The following is a 19,352-nucleotide window of genomic DNA, read 5'->3' on the forward strand; positions in this document are numbered from 1 at the left end:
CTGCATCTGTTAATCATCAGCTTGGTAAAAGTTTTCTAATGTTAACGGGTTCATTTTAGCATTTATCTATACCTCTGCTTTATAGACCATAGCAGGTGTTAGTAGATCTGTTGTGTCTGTTTCCTTCTATTTCCGGTCCTAATGCTAATCAAAGTTAACCACCTCCTCTAGTCTCCATTTAGCTGCAAATCTGCAGTAACCATGTGGGACAGCATATAGGCAACATTAGTTTGAATGATCACCAGGTATTGGTGTGTGTGTGTGGGTGTGTGTTTGTGTGTGTGTGTGTGTGTGTTGGCGAACTGAATGAGCTGTAGTGCTGGGAGATTGCAGGGTAGCTAAGTGTGAAATTAAGGAAGGTGTGTGTGTACTCAGGCGTTGGACATGTAATAGAGCCATGGCTCACAGGCCCTTCATCACACACACTCACACTCACTCACACACTCACACACACTCACACACTCACACACACACAGGTATAATGGTGCCACTTCTCTTTTCACTCAATACCAGAGCCAATACTGATGTCGGCTCTGCTAGCAGCTAATGATGTCTCTCCATTCCTCCCTCTGTTACTGTGAAGGCAGAGATGGAGAAGACTTTCTGTGACCTGAGTCATATTCAAGAGATAATAGATGATGATACTGGGCATGGGAGAGATTGAAGATTATAAATAGAAGGTGCAAGGGCAAAAGGAAAAAAAAATATAAAATCAGAAAGCAAGTGTGTGATAGGAAAGAAGATGTGCAAGAGAGGGCTAAAACTATCAGAGTGACAGTTTATCCTTAAGGTGCTGGATGGGGCGATGGTTAAGACTTTTGAAAAAATCCTTTTACACACAAATGTGAGGGCAGTTAAGGCAGCACAGGTAACCAAATGCACATTATTATTATATTATGAATAATATATTGATCATACTAACCCACAGTCCTATCCCGCAGGACAAAGTCACCTGAGTATGTGTAGTATTTGGTATAACACGTGTGTTCTTCCAGGAGCCTTGGACCGCTGTGTGATGGGTATAACCGCAGTAGAGATCCTGAACGCCTGTGACGAGCTGGCACCGGCCACCGTAGACGCTCTCAGCCACTCTGCAGTGAATCTGAAGCAGGCCATGACTCGCCGCAGCCTGGCAGCACTGAAGAACATGGCTCAGCACAAACTGCAGACGCTTGCCACCAATCTGCTGGCTGCAGACAACGCTGACAAGGTAGGGAGTGGAAGCTTTATTCGTTAAATGACATACACATTAAGCTATTTGCACACACACACACACACACTGGCCATCTTAGGATGATAGCTGGCTGAAGTTGGAGACCAATTAAAACTCTGCTGGAGACAAATCAAAGGTCAACAGTATAGCCACTCTGTGTGTGTGTGTGTGTCTGTGTCTGTGTGTGACTGCTGGTGTCTCCCAGGAAAGGATGACATCTTAAATGTCATAATGGTAAAAGAAAGCAGTGTTTCTTTTGTCTGAGCAGCTTTTAAGGTTTTAAAGGACAAATCCACCTAACTTTTATTTAGGTGTTTGTACACACTGGGATTAGGAACACTCTAAAAACTGATTCAATTCATTTCTTTTTCTTTGGAGATTGGACTTTAATGTCAGAATAAAAAGAAAAAAAAAGACAGATCTCAAATATAATTTATAATGTAGCCCTAATCATCTGTTTGTATTGTGACAGTTTCTGTACATATAAAGTTGTTTTTTTTAACAACATACAAACAGCAGATAATTTAATGGAACTTTTAGGTGCATGAAGTCCAACCACATATTAATTATTAAATCGTTTTATCAAAACAAACAAACTTTATATAATGAGTGCTGCAGACATCTGTGTATTACATGTCTGATTCACAGAGATAATGAACCTGGTGTTCAGACAGCACCACAGCTCTGACTCACTATAGCTACAGTTTTATGACTTAATGTTCAGCACCCTTAAAATAACCCTTAAAGTGATGCGTTTGGTAGTTTTGCACTGTTGTCAGCGTGGCTTCTCCACAGATCAGAGGTTCACTTGTCAGTTTCAGATGGTCTGATGTGTTCTGACAGACAAAACTCCGCCCACATTGCATCTCGGCACCAAAAACAAACGCTCTGAATTATTTATTGTTTGAACAGTGTGTTTGCTTGGTACAGTTGGACTTTTACAGTTTCACTTAGAAGCCATTTAGCTCAGCCTCTCATCTCTTGCTCCCCTCTGTTCTCTTTCCTTTCACGGATAAGCTTTATGTTGTTTCTTTCTCTCCTGTGTGTTAGTTTTATTGTACGTGTCTCCCGGGGTTTTCCTGCCATAACTGCCTGTAATCACAACCCTTTTCTGAAAAGGCCAACACACAACAGCTGCAATCTTTCATCGCAGTTCTATCAGAAATACATCACTTTTCTTCTCTTTCCTGCCTCCCACCACTTTGTCATTTCTGCTTCATATCTACTCAAATTATGGCTCACAACCACCCACTACCCCCTGTGTGTGTGTAAGCGCTCTGCCCAGCTGTGAGTAATGACAGATGATGACCATGAAATGTCAGACTATCAACCCAAACATTCCACCCCTCCTGCTCAGAGCCTTCATTTAGTGTAGTGTTTGAGTGTCTACATTGATATATATTTGATGCTGTGATTTCAGTGGGTGTATTTGAGGATGTTGATGTGTGACTTTGAGGTTGTATATTTGTGTTATGACAGGAAAAACGAAAGTAGAGCTAAAACCAGATAATCAATGAAACGTTAATCAGGGTAAAACTTATGCGATTGGATCTTTTCAGTGATTGAAGTATGGAAGTGGCCATGTCGTCATGGCAACAGACTGGCTCTATGTGAGTTCATGATGTTGTTAAGGTGGCCCGAAGAGTCAAGTCCTGATGTTGTCTGTTACCACTAACAACTGAAAATTCCATAGGGGTGAGGCACCTGTGGAAAAACTTCCTGGTTTTCTATAGGGAGTGTAGTGTGGCATGTGGTGGTTAAATTATGGGCAAGCTCTTGAAACAAAGAGACCATCCTCACAGACCTCCATGTTACAATGGCCAACAGCCCAAACTAAAAAGGTAGTTTAGTCTGTGTTGAAGAGGTTCTTGGATCAGGAGATGTAGTCCCATTAAGCAGGTCTCAGCTCGGCAAATATAACTCGGACATAATTTTACAGAAAAAACTCCAAACTTCTTCTTCACTTCATGGACCATGTCTCTAAATGTTAAGTCTAAGTGTCTGTGTAGTGTGTGACTACCAGCGTCTGTGGATGTTTATGTGTGCGTGATGTTGGACTGAGGCATTGTTTGCCAGAAGGGCCCTGCAGGACATTGACCTTTAGCCCTACTTCCCAGGAGCTATAAGACTTGTGTGTTTGTGTATATGTGATGTTGCTGTGTGTAATGTGGTTTATTGCCTTTAGATGGCAGTGTTTCTCCACTAAAATATTGCACAGCTTCATCCACACTTTGAACACACTCAGACACAGGATGATACAATCAGATGAGACACAAATGCTGTGGTACAGAGACATAATTGTGTTTATATTGTAGGGACAGTGAAGTATTTGTCTGTCATGTCAGCTTGTTTCACACACATTGTTCCAATTGCTGTTTGATTTGAGCTAAAAACACATTTTTGAAATTCAATTTGAAATGTATGAAGTGTGATAAACCAGGCTATAAATACAAACATGTTTCTGTGGTACATGCATTAACACATATTTGCCAGCAGCTGGCTGCTTACAACCCCTTTTACACACAAACACACACACACACACACACAAACACACACACACACACACACACACACACACACACCATGTACAACCCTCAGGGAAGACTTTCCTGTCAAAGCTGTGATGTTGCTGTGCCCCCCCCCCATCTCAACTGTGTTCATGTGGAAAATGGCACTGCCAAAGCCAGAAAATGCAAAAAAAACAATAGTCAAAATACAAATATACATTTTCAAATATAAATCAAATGTTAAGGCTAAAGCTGCAGGTCTACAGTTTGCACACATACCAGTCAATAAATGGATTAATTGATGGAATGTTTTCTAAATGCCAACCACATTGCAGAAGGTGAAATGAAAGAGTATATAGAGTAATTGGAAAGGCTAACTCACCCCAAAAAGAATAGTTTCAATCAGCAGATTGGAAACCTTTCATGAAAGAGATATAATTCCAGCTTGACCTTTTCTTTTCTTTTTATTTCCTCAATACATTCCTGTCTTAATCGTCCCCCCACCCCTCGCTTTCACCTTTCTCCTCTTTAGTCCCGTCTCCGCCCTCAGAGCTGGACAGGTCACATCACAGTTCATCAGGCTATTAACATGGAACCAGTCCTGCTTAGTGTTCCATCCCAGTCTATTTTAATGCAATTAACCATGTGTTAGTATTAGTGACTGCTACAGCTGAAGGTGTGTTTGAAAGATAGTTTGTGTATAAAGACATTGAATAATTAAGCATGATCAACATCACCTAAATACAATTATTAATTCCATTCATTATTTTTCTATAATCAACATTATTTGATAATTTAGTTTGGGTTTTGCTGCATCTTGATGCTGTAAAAGTTCTCTCTCTCTATTCCAGGGTAACTTGCCAAAATATTCCCACAATGCTCTGGTGGTCCAGGCGATGAAGATGAACATGACCGACCCCGACATGCACGTGCTTTTCTTTGACGTGGAGGCTGTGATCATCCAGCTCCTGACAGAAGAAGCCCAGAGACCGAACCCCACCCTGGTGTCTCCAGAGACACTGCAGAAAAGCCAGGCTGGGGCTGACAAGGGTGGATCCTTCCTGGCCAACAAGATCTTCAAACAGGTTTGTAAACACAAGAAAAGAGTCAGTCACTGTACAACAAAGCTACTCTATCAGTATGTTTAACACCTTGTTCAAACCAGGTGAAGGAGACCATGAAGGAAACCATTAAGGAGCACCTGCTGGATGAAGATGAGGAGGAAGAGGAGGAGATGAGGAGACGTGAGGAGAAATCCAAGTCTTTGAGCCTGCTGGAGTACAACCTGACAATGGACACCGCCAAGCTCTTCATGTCCTGCCTCCATGCCTGGGGCCTCAACGAACATCTTGATGGCATCTGTCTAGACCGACTGGGCATGCTCAGACCACACTGTCCCATCTCTTTTGGCCTGATCTCCAGAGGAGGCCACATGTCCCTTATGCTTCCCACCTTCAAGGTACCGGTCTAGATCACTTGGATTCTTGCTACCTTTGCTACCGACCAGCTTCCATCAGGCTGATACAGACCTCTGATTGTATCATTGTATCATTGAATAGATGAAGTGTTCAGGGTTGATGTCAGTGCTTGATGTATCTCCATTGTACCTGGCTCATTGTGAAAAGAGGCTTCAACCTTCCTCTTTGTCTGCCTCCGTTTCCCAGGAGTCCTTGCTGCGTCAGCTGTCCTTGGCAACAGGTCGGAAGCTCACTCTGCAAGACATTGTGGGGAAGGGCACGTATGGTGTATCGAGGGCCGTGACCACACAGCACCTTCTGTCTGTCATTTCCCTGGCTAACACTCTGATGGGTATGACCAATGCCACCTTTGTTGGAGAACACATGAAGAAAGCACCAGCCAGGTAACCAATACACATAGATGTATAACATCTACTTCTATCACGACTAAAATGAGCTTTAACACTGGATGCGTACTCACTAGGCAGTTTTTGCTTTCATTGAGGCAGCTGGAGCCACAATATGTGAGTTCACAAACACAAATCCACCTCAGCAGGCTTCAGGCTATGTACTACTGGCTGAAGCATGTGTGATCCATTCCAGTCGGTGTCCTATAAGGGAGTACTGACAGTTTTAGTCCTTTTTGTAAACGCAGATTTTCCTTCTAAAATGGCAAGTTGACTGCTACATACTTAATGCTATTTGTTATCCTCAGCACTTGTGTGTCCTGGTGATTCATTCAGCCTGATTGAGGTGCTTACGAGTGAATTGTCTGCATTTTACAAGAAGAAGAAGAAGATTCAGAGGAGAAGATTTGTTAATGCGTTTAACGTAAACACAGAGCTTTTACTGGATGGGACAGCTCGTAGATATTCTGTTTAAAAAGAAAAAGAAAGAAAGTTTGCCACATCGACTTAAAGAATCTCAACATATAAAACAACCCAAACAAGTTGGAGCAAAAATTGGATTCAAAGCACAGAGAATTCGCTACATATACAATGAGAGCAGCAGCAGTGGAAGTTCATCTACTGAATAGAGTGTGTGTGTGTGTACTTGTGTGAAGCTGATTGTTTAGTCTGTCTGAGCCCTCATTGTGCTGTGAAAGATTTAACACAGAGGTCGAGGTCCTGCTGCTGTAATACCAACACAACATTTCATCATTTCGTCAACCCTGCTTCAAGGTTAACCCTGCAGGGAGGGCAAGTGTGGTGGAGTCAGAGATGATAAAATACAGAGAAAGACGGAATAAGGGAACAGATGGTGAAATGTCTGTTGTCTGAGCCATCTCCCCTGTTTTTACATCATCTGTTTTCAGTAACTTTGCATTCTCTTCAGTCAACCTCATGAGATGGTCACCTGAAATGGTTTGCTGAGCACTTGTTGGTGTGCTTTACAGCATCTGCTCATACATTCTGCTTCTGAGATGACATGGAAGGTAGAACCATTTTCATTCATCAGACCAAAGCACAGATTTCCACAGGTCTAATGTCCATTCCTTGTGTTTGTTGACCCAAGCATTCACTTGTCCTTCCTCAAGTGTGGCTTCTTTGCTGCAGTTCAACAATAATATTGTTCAAATATTACAAATTCACATATTGTTCAACAGTAGATGTTGATGTGTGTCTGCTACTTGAACATTGTGAAGCATTTATGTGGGCTCTGATCTGAGGTCGCAGTTTCTAAGGCTGGCAAATCTAATCAACTTTTCCTCCGCAGCAGAGGGAACTCTTGGACTTATTTCACTGGGGAATTCACATGTTTCATGAGAGCATTGGATGGTTTTCACAGCTGCAGGATATTTTACGTTTTCTGGACTAATTGACCTTCATGTCATCAAATAAATATGGACTGCTGTTTTTTTTTTAATGTAGTTGAGAGTTCTTGCCATCATATGGATTTTGAGAAATGTGTATCAACCCTACCTCTGCACAGTGTGTGCAAAGCTGTCACCAAAGCAAAAGACGGCTACTTTAAAGACAGTGCCGGTGCAAAGCCCTTCAGAAAGCCACTTCTAGTATAGTTTCAGGATTTCTGAAATTTTTGAACATGTGTCCAGGTTTTTAGATCTCAGTTGAGAAAGTCCTTGGAGCCTGGTCCAAGCAAAATTTGTAACTTTTATTCCGTATTTAAGTTCTTAGTATTTTCAGTATCACTCTGGAGCTGTAGATAAACTTCACAAAGGCCGTCAAATGTATCCACATTTTATGTCTGAGCACCAGCATCTTTTTCAATTATACCTCCTTTTTGTGTGGCTGCTTCTAAGCGCTCACACTAGGAAAATCTCTAAATTTTTCAGAAAGGGGCTGGTGTCATTATCATCGCCCTGGTAACCAAGAAAATGGAAGAGATGCTTGGTCTGTTTGGCTGTCTCCCCAGAGCGTTAGGAAGTGACATGTCTAACACAGAATATAGATCAGCAGGATCTAAATGTTGTTGGTGCCTCTCTGCCTGAAGGTAATGTTATATAGACACAGATTCTTTATATGTTACATTTTATAAACAAGCAGCCCAGGTATAGATCACATATCTGTGAGGGTATGTCTAATGCAAGCCTGTCTCATCATGTCTAGTCATGCTTTGTATTATTGGCTTGCTTAATCACAAATTAATATGGAGTTCAGGAAGTGGAAAAAACAAACAGGAGAACACACAACCTAAAACTTTCTCAGAAAGAAAGACTTTTTCTGTTGTATGTTCAGGTCTGGGCAAAAAGATCATGGAGGGAAACTGAAGACTTCCTTAGAAAACTTTTTTTAAGTCGTCTCCACGCTCACTCCAAGCCATCTGTTGTGAATATTTGAAGGTGTTTTGGTTTTTGGCTTTTTCATGATCACCCATCTTAGATTTATGACGGTGGAAAAGCTTCCTCCCTGTGTGTTGGAGTTTGAAAAGAAGCGCTCCTTAACTCTTAGTGCTTTAGTATTTCATCACACAACCAACAACAGCAGTTCTTCCACCTGCATGCTTCAGGTCAGGTTTGAGCAAATTCTAGGAACAAGACTGGGGTCTGAAAAGACCAAGACAGAAAGATCAACCTGATTTAGCTCATTTCCTATTGGTTCATATTTGGTTTAATTTGAATCTGAAATACTTCACTTTACTAACATTAAGTTTTTTTTCTATTTTTTTTGCTCTGCAAATGTGAAAACAGTTAAATATAAAGTGGGGATAAAGACCCATAATCTACACACGGCCACCTGGCTTAAATGTTACCATCACACACATCACGTGTCCCTCAGTCCCACGTGTGTGCATTTAGTCGCAAATGGAAAACATACACTTTGGAGCTTTGAACTTTTTTAACTTTTGAATGTCTAATCACACCTGAAGCACTTTTTTCTGTGGATTTGAATTAAATCACGTTTTACTCAATTGGAGGGATTTAGATTTTATTTAGATAAGAACCCTAAGCCATATTTTCTAGCTCACTCACACATATTACACATGCACATACAAAAAGCACGACTGTGATAGCATCATGAGCTTACACACCAGCACCAGGTGCATACTGAATTTATTTGGGCTGATATCTCTGGAGGACTGAAACTGACAGAATGCAAAAGGATAGACGAATAATAATCCACAGCTCAATAAAAACAATGCATTTTATTATTTATACACTAGTGTATTTTACATCCCTCTATATATTTCTACAAACATTCTTTGTTACTTTTTTACCTTTCTTTCTTTGTGGTGGTGTCATCCTAATGTATGACAGTTTTGCCTTTTGGTTCTTTGACATTGGTGTACTAGTACAGTCAAACCACTATACCAAAAATACAGTTGAATTTCCTTCCCAGTTTCTCTTTTTCTTTTGGAATTGCATCTAAAACCGTAGCTGTCAATATTCATATTTGACTATACTCCAAAAGCTGTCAATCATGTCTAAACCCATGGCGCTTATTACAGAAACACAAATTTGTTTGTGCTAGATGCATGATGGTAAGGAAACCCTTTAGGGCCGATTTTATACAGGACAAATAATTGCAACAAGAAATCATCCATCCATCCATTTTTATTAACCCACTGTGTCCTGTACAGTCATAAGGGGGCTGGAGCTTATCCCATCTGTCAAAGGGTGAAACGTGGTGTGTGTACACCCTGGATAGGTTGCTAGTCTAGTGCAAACAGGACATTTTTTAATGTAAACAGAGCCTGGAGTGTAAGCACTGTATAAGAATAGCAACCCCATATTTAGGATTTGTTTGCCATATTGATACAAAAATGTGTGTGGTGGTTTTGGCAGTGTTTTTCTTTGTGTGCCTTCTAGAGAAAGGCAGTGAGAGCCGGCGAATGCGTGGTGCTGGTAGAGGTGGGGTGGGGGGCAGTGGGAGGACATGCAGGTGCACATGTTGCTGTGCTCTGTTGCTCTGAAAGAGTCTCACTGTATCTCTTCTGCAGTGTGTGTGTGTGTGTGTGCTATATGGTTTAAACAGTAGGCTGCTGTAATAACAGTGTCATGTCATGTTTACCACTCTGAGAAAATAATCTTGCACTTTTCCAAAAAGGGACATGGATTGTTGATCTCCATAGAAGTGCTTTGTTGCCAAGCAACTGTCATTGATCATACCATTGATTGTTATACTGGAAGTGTTTGAAAGTTAGATGGCTCCAGTCCTTTCAGAGATGGATGTGTACACAGAGAAACAAAAATTAAAAAAAGTGTTTGTATGAACTCCTGCCTGATTTTTTTTATATATATATATATATATATGTGTGTGTGTGTGTGTTATTGTGTATTTGAGTTTGTGTGTGTCTGTCTTTAATATTTCATGCCTCCTCTTTGTGATCCTCCTCCAGGCCTCCCAGACCAGGAGGAACCCCGGAGACTCCTCGCAGGACGCCTGCCGCCCCCCCTCAGCCCTCCAACCCGGCGCTACAGGCCCAGATCAAACAAGGTAACTACAAAAGGAGGGGGCGCTCGCTTCAAATACCCTTGGGGCCCTGCGGGGAGGGAGAGAGGAGGGTTGGGTTTGATAATGCAGCCCACCGGCAATAAAACCCACTGAGGGTTAAAGAAAAGAAACAAAAATATCACAGGAGGAAGCTGCTGCTGTTTCCTAGGTCAGCAGGTCTTTAAAGGGCTGCTGCTCTGTTGTTTTTGACATAAGGGTGTAATTGTTGAACTTCGTTTTGAACACAAACCCGTGACTATAGCTTTGCATCTGGGGTCTCTCTGATAATCATTTTGATCCACAAAAGACTGCTAGACTTTGGGAAGTGAGTGGAACGGGAAAAACTGTATCAGAGTTTATAGTGGACAAAGGAAAAAAAGCAGGAAACAATGGCAGAGCGAGGGGCAAAGGAGGTGTGTAGCATCAGGGGTGCCCACTCAGTCTGGTGAGCTATGGTGGCACCCCACAGAGGAATTTAGTTGGGAAAACTGAAAATAAGTAGAAGTTTAGAGTCTTTGAAACCTGGTCTGGTTCCCTGTAGGCGATCTTTAACCAGCCATCACCATCTGCCTTCTCCGCACACACACCTACCTACCACGCTGCAGCAAGCTCAATACCTACAAATGCACACACAAAAAAAAGTGTGCCTATGTGAACAGTCACCCCCCTCACACACACACACACACACACACGAGTATGTGCAGTGGCACCCTCGGGTGTTATGTGGAGGCGGGGTTTTGCTGCTATTGTCACTCTTTAATGGAGGCCAAGCGCGTGGACTTATTCACGCCACACGCCTATTCACCACCATTCAGAGGGAACGCTCGGCCGTGACCTCTGCTCAGCCAGCCACTCCTGCATGGTGTGTGTGTCTGTGTGTGTGTGTGTGTGTGTGTGTCAGAGGCTTTGTGAAGGAGAGCACTGTTAACCTTGCTCACCGCCTCTTTTTACATGGAAATAAATGAGGAGGGCCCTCTAATAAACTGCAGCGTGAACAGAGAGCAGGGCTGCAGCAGTCCGCGTGTCATTAAGGAAGACCAGAAAGTTTTAGAATCACATTTTAGTTTGACTTTGTCCCTTTGTCCACTAGTGTAAATCAATGAACGACAGATTACAGTTACATGGTAACCTGGGACTTATTTGTTCAGACCAGCATTTGTATCACTAATCGTAAAACCTAGGAAGTAATAAACCTGGAGTGTTCTTTAGGGATAACAACTGAAAAGTTAATGATGCTCTCTAACACCAACATGTTTATAAGACTGAATTCCATGCGTAAAGCCTTATAATATATATAAATGAAACTACACTGCTTTGGCCTAGAGTCAACACAGAAGCATATATAACCCTTCAACCTGCTCTTGTGTTACACTTTTAGCCAGAAGGGGACAGTTTTACTGAACGTCGATAATTAAGATGCAGGGTTTACTATGTTTAAAATAGCATGTTTCACCAAAAAAAAAACCCCTGGTGTTTGTCAGGCTTCAGTATTTAATAATCAAATTTAAAAAACAAGTCAAACTAGCAAGTTGTTTATTATAACATATTTAAACCTTAAATTAGATCATATTATAATAATTATAACATATTTATTAGTATTATCTTCATAGATATTTTAAGATGGTACTACAAATAGTAAAAACCATTTCTAGAAACCATGTCATAATGTAGCAGGCCTAAAGGCTGGAATAGCCATCTTTCTTATTTAGAGTAACTGTTGAATAACTATTTTTATTAAATTTAGTTTTTTCTGCACCACTGCTAGCAAACTGCTGGCAACTGAACTCTCACTCACTCCATTTGCTCTCGCTCGCTCTCTCTCTCTCTCTCTCTCTCTCTCTCGCTCGCCCTCCCTCTGATTTCTTTCTCATTATTTCTCTCCTCTTTTTTCTTCCCGTCTCTCACGTCACATCTCCACAATGCTGCTCACTGCATGGCTTCAGCCTGCTGCCTGTTCTTTGAGGAGAAAAATCGTTTCACGAACACCACTCTCTTCAATATTTCCTTTCACTTATTTCCATTCAGTCTCTGCTGTGTGTTAGCGGACATCTTTGTTTTACTACTCCTCTTTTATTCTCGATCCCCTGACCACTGACTGATCTAACGTTGCTGTAACTGTTTTCTCTGTTGTCTGTGTGCTACATGTTTTCTCTGTGGGTGTTTCAACAGTTTAAAAATGTATACCTGATTTTCTTTTCAAGTGTCAGGGCATGTTTTTATGTATTATTGTAAAAGCATCAAAACATTGTTATGAGTTATTGCATGCCATACTGTGCTTAAACAAAGAGTTTTACTCTTATCTGAAATAGAACCATCACTAGACTTATCGTTGTATCTCTACAGTCTAAAGGCTGTATGTGTGTTTGGGTGTAGTAGGTCATCTCCAAATTAACACCTGATTTTCTCTTTACCAAGGGCTTGCGAGTGAGTCATCGTTGTTTTAGTAGTGTTTTATTTTAACAGTTAGTGCCTTTGAAATGTTTGTGGGTTTTCCGTCCTTAATATCTCAGGAACAACATGGGAGAAACTTCTTCAGAGTTTTGTGAAATCCATTTTTTATTATTTTTTTTAAACTTTCTTTCTTTTTAACGTGTTTTGGTTGTATTTATTTTCTTTCTTCTAACGCTCTCTCTCCCCTGCTGTCTAACTGCTTGTTTCCTCCCTAACCCTGTGGTATTGCATATATTGGTATCTAACCTGTTCTTTCCTTCTTGACTATTTCTCTCCTTCTTTTCCTTTACAAGCTGCTGTAGCTGCCACAGCCAACACCAGCACTGCTGCCACTGTTGGAGCTCTGGGGGCCCCTGGGGGCCTTCCTCAAGGGGCCCCTGGCTCTTATAACATCCACTCAGTCAACGAAGGTACAGACTGAACTGATGGGTACCACTTAGAGAAAGTCTCGCAACCATCTTCTTTTTCTTTTTTTTTTTACTTGGTAGATTTGTTCCTTTTTTCCTTCTGTCCTTCCATCATTACCTCCCAGTTCTTTTTGCCTCGTCTTTTACTGCTTTTCTTTGATTTATACCTCTCTCTTATGTCATTCTGCCTTTCCTCTCCATCCACCCACCTTTTCCTGTTCCCCTTTTCATTTCTCTTGCATAAATCTAGTTTTTCCCTGCAGCTAAATTTAGGTTTTCATTTCAGATGTCTAGCTGCAGTTTTTAGCAGTGTCTCTGTCCTTGTTTTTGTCCACAGTGCTGTCTCTGTATTTGTCTGTTATCGCTCTGTTCAGTCCACTTTCAATCTGATCAATAGAAGTAAGACAAAAAATGAATGACAGTTCAAATTTCTGTAACAATTGTACTCTCTGATATACATTGATTGATTTCTGACTGTAAATATTCCAACAAATCGAACACAAAAAGCTGCTGGAACCATCGGCCTTGTCATCTGCATATGAGCAGACTTTCCATTACACTGAAGCAGTTGAGAGTGAATTGACAGCAGCATTGGTCTTTGTCTGTTACTGTCAGCAGTGTTGTGTAGCCCTGCTCTATTTGTTTGGTCTTCTTGTCTGTCTCAATGTCCTGTCCTTTATTGTCTCTGTGCTCACTGTTTGCATGCTTGCTATTTCCACCTACGTTTTTCACTGGGGGATAAAACAAAAAAACAAAACCGTTTAAACCAGCCAAATTTCAAAAAACTAAATTATACTTAGCAAGAGTGAAATACAAAAACTGAAAAAAAAATTTTTGTTAATAATCATAACTTTGTATTGTAGTTGATTTCAGGACTTAATACTCTTTGTCTTCACCTTTTTTTTTTTCAACAGGAGGTTGGCTTTTAAAATGGAGGCTCGCACCCCCACCCACATAAGCAATGAATGTGCTGTCACATAAATTACAGTTTTACATTTGTACTTTCTGTGGTGCCTTTTAACACTGATAACCATTAGGTTCCAGCTTTCAGAGACTGAAACAGAGCTGGTCAGGATGGTTTTTAATGGAAACAGCAAGCATGCACAGAGACTCAGACCTCCCAGTACATGTAGGTGCACATACATATTTACCTTAAACCTTTACCTTCTCTTTTGGGTTCATCAGCAAGATTAGAAATATGTTTATTCAAAAACCCTGCCCTGCAGAAACCAAGTTTCTCTACATTCATTTATGTCTATTAGTAGTAGTCATAGAGGTCACTAGTGGCTGAGAGTCAAAAATGCCTTAATCCTACTTGATCCATTTCCAGCGATTGGAAGAAGGAATTTAAATAGACTCTAAATAGCAAAACATTTATCCTATTGAACAGGGGCTGTATTCACAAAGATTTTTAGGATCCCCTCTTAAAAGTGATTTAAGAAAATTCTCAGAGTGACTCTGAGGAAGGAGCAGACGAAAAGTTTCATCTTAGTGAGTAGGCATGGTTTACCCCGTTGCTAAGTGTGACAAATTGTTTTAGGAGATGTGGTTGACAGAAAAACATAAGAATGTGTTCCTAATAATATAAACAGCATTGACCACGTGTGAGTGCTTTGCGGCATGTCTCCAAAAGTCACCAGAGAAAGTCTCTAGATTTGTTGCTAGTTGCTTTTGACAAAAAAAAAAAATTCGGAAAGTTGCCAGATTTAGCGAGAGAGTCGGCAAGTTGGCAACACTCATCTCAGTGTGGTGGTAGTATTTGTAAAATCCTGTAGCACAAGCAGCACTCAAGCAAGGTGTAAGTAGTAATAGTTACTGTTAATAGCAGCAATGGCATGTTTTTGTAATAAATGAAGGTACCCACCGCACTCTTTAATGTCAGCCACAAATAACTTGAACAGTAATTAAAAGCATCATTTTATCATCATATTAGTCTTTATAGGGGTTATGAAGCAACACACCAAAGTCTACTTAAAAAAACAAAAACTACATCAGATACTACAGTATGTTATCAGTGCCATCTTTGAAATGAAATTCCTGTTTTGATCATTTAAGGTTTCTGCAGGACAGTGATGCAAATGTTGCAAGTAGAGGCTGACTGATATTTTTTTCTAGTTGACAAAATGGGTATTATGGTATTAAACCTATGTCAAATTTATAAGACAATATTTCAAACTATAATACTCAGTCAATCTCTGTGTAGAACATTCCTGCAGTGCAGCTAACGGTTTGAGTTTTCCCTGTATATTTCACTGGCTGAGGTAAGTTCAGATGGTGCCTGGCAAAGAAATTTGTATGAAATTTCTTTCCTGCCTTAAAGCCATTCAGTGTCCATCACACAAGTGCATTTCACATACATGCATCTACTCTGGAAACCATATATTGAACTGATATATGTGATAAAATTGCCTGGTTTATGTTGAGTAACATAACAACAGCAAATAAGTATTTTGGTCCATTTTTTGTGATAGACATGGTAAAGTTGGTTGTATGTTCTATGGTGTTTTGTTTCAAATCCAAAGACTATTTTGCCTCGGACTCAGCTGGATTTAAGTACTTCTGAAGCGATACCAAGACATTTTGAATGTTCTCCATCCACCACAGCATAATACAACAGATAAAGATCTGTACACTTGTAGCACCTTTGTCATACCATTCTAAGTAAAAACACACACCACAGAACAGAATGAACTGTACTCATATGAATTCATCATGCCAAGGTATCGCTGTGAGGATTTTTGGATTATTGATCCACCTGGCTGTACTGTATGTATCTGTTGTTTACCTGTTAATTGCCATCCAGCATACTCAGACTATGGTTAGCAGAAAACATAACTTTACTCTAACCAAGACTGCAGATACTAGTGCTAATAATGTTCCCATCCTGTGTTTACCTGTGTGATTTTATGCAAGAATTGTTTAACCCTCATGCGTTGTTCGGGACATTTTTGTCCTCTGAGAGAAATTTTTCTGTTTATTTTGGCCATAACTTTGTCAATATGTGGACAAATTGAATCATTTTTCCTCAATAAGCTTAATTTTACATAAATTTTGTTAATATGATTTTAAAATTTTTCATAGGTCAACGGTACACTGTGGGCAAATTTTACCCCCTAATGTGTTGTTCGGGGACAAAAACGTCCCCTAACTTTAACGGTTTTAAAAATATATTAGATAAATATTTTTTTGAAATTTTTTTGCATAGACCTTTTAATTAACTTCAGTTCTAATCAACAGTAGTGAAAAAATCATTTTCCCCCAGGATTTTAACCCTTTAATCACCAATTTTATAAGGGGTGGTGCTGAAAATTGAAAAAAAAACACACAAAATGGCTCATTTTTAATAGAAAAGGTGAATGTGGACTGGATTCTTTTTAACCTTTATTATAGTCTTGGTCATGTCAAACATCAGTAAAAAAATTGACTTTATTGCATTATTAGTTTTTGCACAGCACTGGATTTTCTTTTTTTCTCCCATTTTGTCCCATAGACTTACATTATAAACACACTTTTTTTGACTGCACAGCCATGGCACTAAATAATCATGCATTCTTGATTGTTGGTGGTTTACCCTGTTGGTAGGAGGTAACATTTGTGATTTTTACAGTTAACAACTTAATTACCATATTAACCCTTTACCTGCAGGCCTGTGCTCATGTACTGTAGTTTCTGGCTTAAGTATATGGAGTTATAGGGAGTATTTTAGCACATAATTGTGTGTCTACACACTGTGTGTGTATGTTAGAGAGGAAGAGAGCCATTTGCACACTGTCAGGGAAGGAAAGTCAGGAAAATAAAGTTACTAAGTAAGTGAAGTGTACCTAATTCAGACGTACAACGGCAATGCATAAGCATGTAAAATGAAAACATCCAGGAGTTCTGGCGTCTGAAGTTGTGGATGGGTAAAATAGCTGTTTTTTTTTTTTTTTTTAGCTTTCGGAAAACACGTCCTCCAGTAGAGTGACTTTACTTTTAGGTTAGTGTCTCAGTTGAGATCACTGAATTAGTCTAAGTGAGGTCTAAGTGCCCCTTTTCCATGGTGTGTTGCGCTCCACACGACCATACGTACATGTGCATGTTACTAAATAGACACCATAGATAGATAACTTGATAACATAATAAATAATCATTGACTAACCAAATCTAATCTACAGTTTAGTCCCCTACTAAAATTAGTATTAAAAGTAGTTTAGTAAAGTAAAGTAAATTTGTTGCAGCCCTAAAAGTAAGTGCCGGGCCCTTTGATGCTGAGAGGTTCAGACTAAACAAAACAAAAACACTAGTGGACTTGCATGCATCCTCCTGGTCATTTAATGGTGACAAGAGCAGCAAGCAGCATGAAGAGAGGATTCACCTGTGCATGAGTGAAGGATTCACTTGTGAACGAATGAAGGATTCGCTTGTGAACAAGTGACGGATCTACTTGTGCAGCCTTCACAGCTTCACAGCCTGGCCCTTCATAGAGCCAGGCTGCACAATCATTTCCAGAGATTGTGCACAAGTGAATCCTCTCTTCATGTTGCTTTCTGCTCTTCTCACCATCAAATGACCACAAGGTCACATGTAAGACCACTTGCCTTTTTGTTTTGTTTAGTCTGCACCTGTAGACATCAAAGGGCCACACGTGCATAGCAACACTTTCTTTGTTTTTGTTTACTATGAAGACTCTGTGGTTGTGTGTACTCACAGACAACAAGATCAGTGTGCAAATGGCTCTCTTCCTCTCTAACATACACACACAGTGTGTAGACACACAATTATGTGCTAAAATACTCCCTATAACTCCATATACAAGCCAGAAACTACACTACATGAGCACAGGCCTGCAGGTAAAGGGTTAATATGGTAATTAAGTTGTTAACTGTAAAAATCACAAATTTTACCTCCTACCAACAGGGTAAACCACCAACAATCAAGAATGCATGATTATGTAGTGCCATGGCTGTGCAGTCAAAAAAAGTGTGTTTATAATGTAAGTCTATGGGACAAAATGGGAGAAAAAAAGAAAATCCAGTGCTGTGCAAAAACTAATAATGCAATAAAGTCAATTTTTTTACTGATGTTTGACATGACCAAGACTGTAATAAAGGTTCAAAAGAATCCAGTCCACATTCACCTTTTCTATTAAAAATGAGCCATTTTGTGTGTTTTTTTTTTCAATTTTCAGCACCACCCCTTATAAAATTGGTGATTAAAGGGTTAAAATCCTGGGGGAAAATGATTTTTTCACTACTGTTGATTAGAACTGAAGTTAATTAAAAGGTCTATGCAAAAAAATTTCAAAAAAATATTTATCTAATATATTTTTAAAACCGTTAAAGTTAGGGGACGTTTTTGTCCCCGAACAACACATTAGGGAGAAAAAAAGAAAATCCAGTGCTGTGCAAAAACTAATAATGCAATCAAGTCAATTTTTTTACTGATGTTTGACATGACCAAGACTGTAATAAAGGTTCAAAAGAATCCAGTCCACATTCACCTTTTCTATTAAAAATGAGCCATTTTGTGTGTTTTTTTTTCAATCTTCAGCACCACCCCTTATAAAATTGGTGATTAAAGGGTTAAAATCCTGGGGGAAAATGATTTTTTCACTACTGTTGATTAGAACTGAAGTTAATGAAAAGGTCTATGCAAAAAAAATTCAAAAATATATTTATCTAATATATTTTTAAAACCGTTAAAGTTAGGGGACGTTTTTGTCCCCGAACAACACATTAGGGAGAAAAAAAGAAAATCCAGTGCTGTGCAAAAACTAATAATGCAATAAAGTCAATTTCTTTACTGATGTTTGACATGACCAAGACTGTAATAAAGGTTCAAAAGAATCCAGTCCACATTCACCTTTTCTATTAAAAATGAGCCATTTTGTGTTTTTTTTTTCCAATTTTCAGCACCACCCCTCATAAAATTGGTGATTAAAGGGTTAAAATCCTGGGGGAAAATGATTTTTTCACTACTGTTGATTAGAACTGAAGTTAATTAAAAGGTCTATGCAAAAAAATTTCAAAAAAATATTTATCTAATATATTTTTAAAACCGTTAAAGTTAGGGGACGTTTTTGTCCCCGAACAACACATTAGGGTAGTGTTTGCGAACAATGCATGAGGGTTAAGTATAAAGTGAGTGTTTACGTGGAAGTATGTGACAAATTCACTGCTGTCATATGAAGGGGCAGGAATACAGATACAATTTAAATATGCACACATTCTTTCTTTTCACAAGTGATATAAGAAGATCAAAATACATATTATGATCTTTGAGAATTCAATCAAACAAATAGAACACACATTTTATACTTGGGTCATTTATTTATGAAGGAAAATGATCAAATATTGCAAACTAAAATTATAAGCTTCACGTGACAGCAGAGAGTTTGTGTATGAGAGAGAGAGAGAGAGGACGGGCGGAATTGGTCTACTGTC

The 19,352-nt window shown here is 39.6% G+C and overlaps 1 protein-coding gene across 3 annotated transcripts in view; it reads left to right on the forward strand.

Annotated features, from left to right (window-relative positions):
- wdr7 (WD repeat domain 7) overlaps positions 1 to 19,352 on the forward strand; it is a 62,593-nt gene that overhangs the window by 10,945 nt on the left and 32,296 nt on the right. For all 3 annotated transcript variants that reach the window (XM_028417626.1, XM_028417628.1, XM_028417627.1), the window contains 5 exons: positions 996 to 1,210; positions 4,572 to 4,805; positions 4,886 to 5,179; positions 5,385 to 5,581; positions 9,978 to 10,075. In XM_028417626.1, the coding sequence (XP_028273427.1) occupies positions 996 to 1,210; positions 4,572 to 4,805; positions 4,886 to 5,179; positions 5,385 to 5,581; positions 9,978 to 10,075 (1,038 nt within the window). The remainder of the gene's footprint in view (positions 1 to 995; positions 1,211 to 4,571; positions 4,806 to 4,885; positions 5,180 to 5,384; positions 5,582 to 9,977; positions 10,076 to 19,352) is intronic.

The sequence above is a fragment of the Parambassis ranga genome, chromosome 12, assembly GCF_900634625.1.
Source record: "Parambassis ranga chromosome 12, fParRan2.1, whole genome shotgun sequence".
In the NCBI taxonomy this organism is placed as follows: Eukaryota; Metazoa; Chordata; class Actinopteri; family Ambassidae; genus Parambassis; species Parambassis ranga.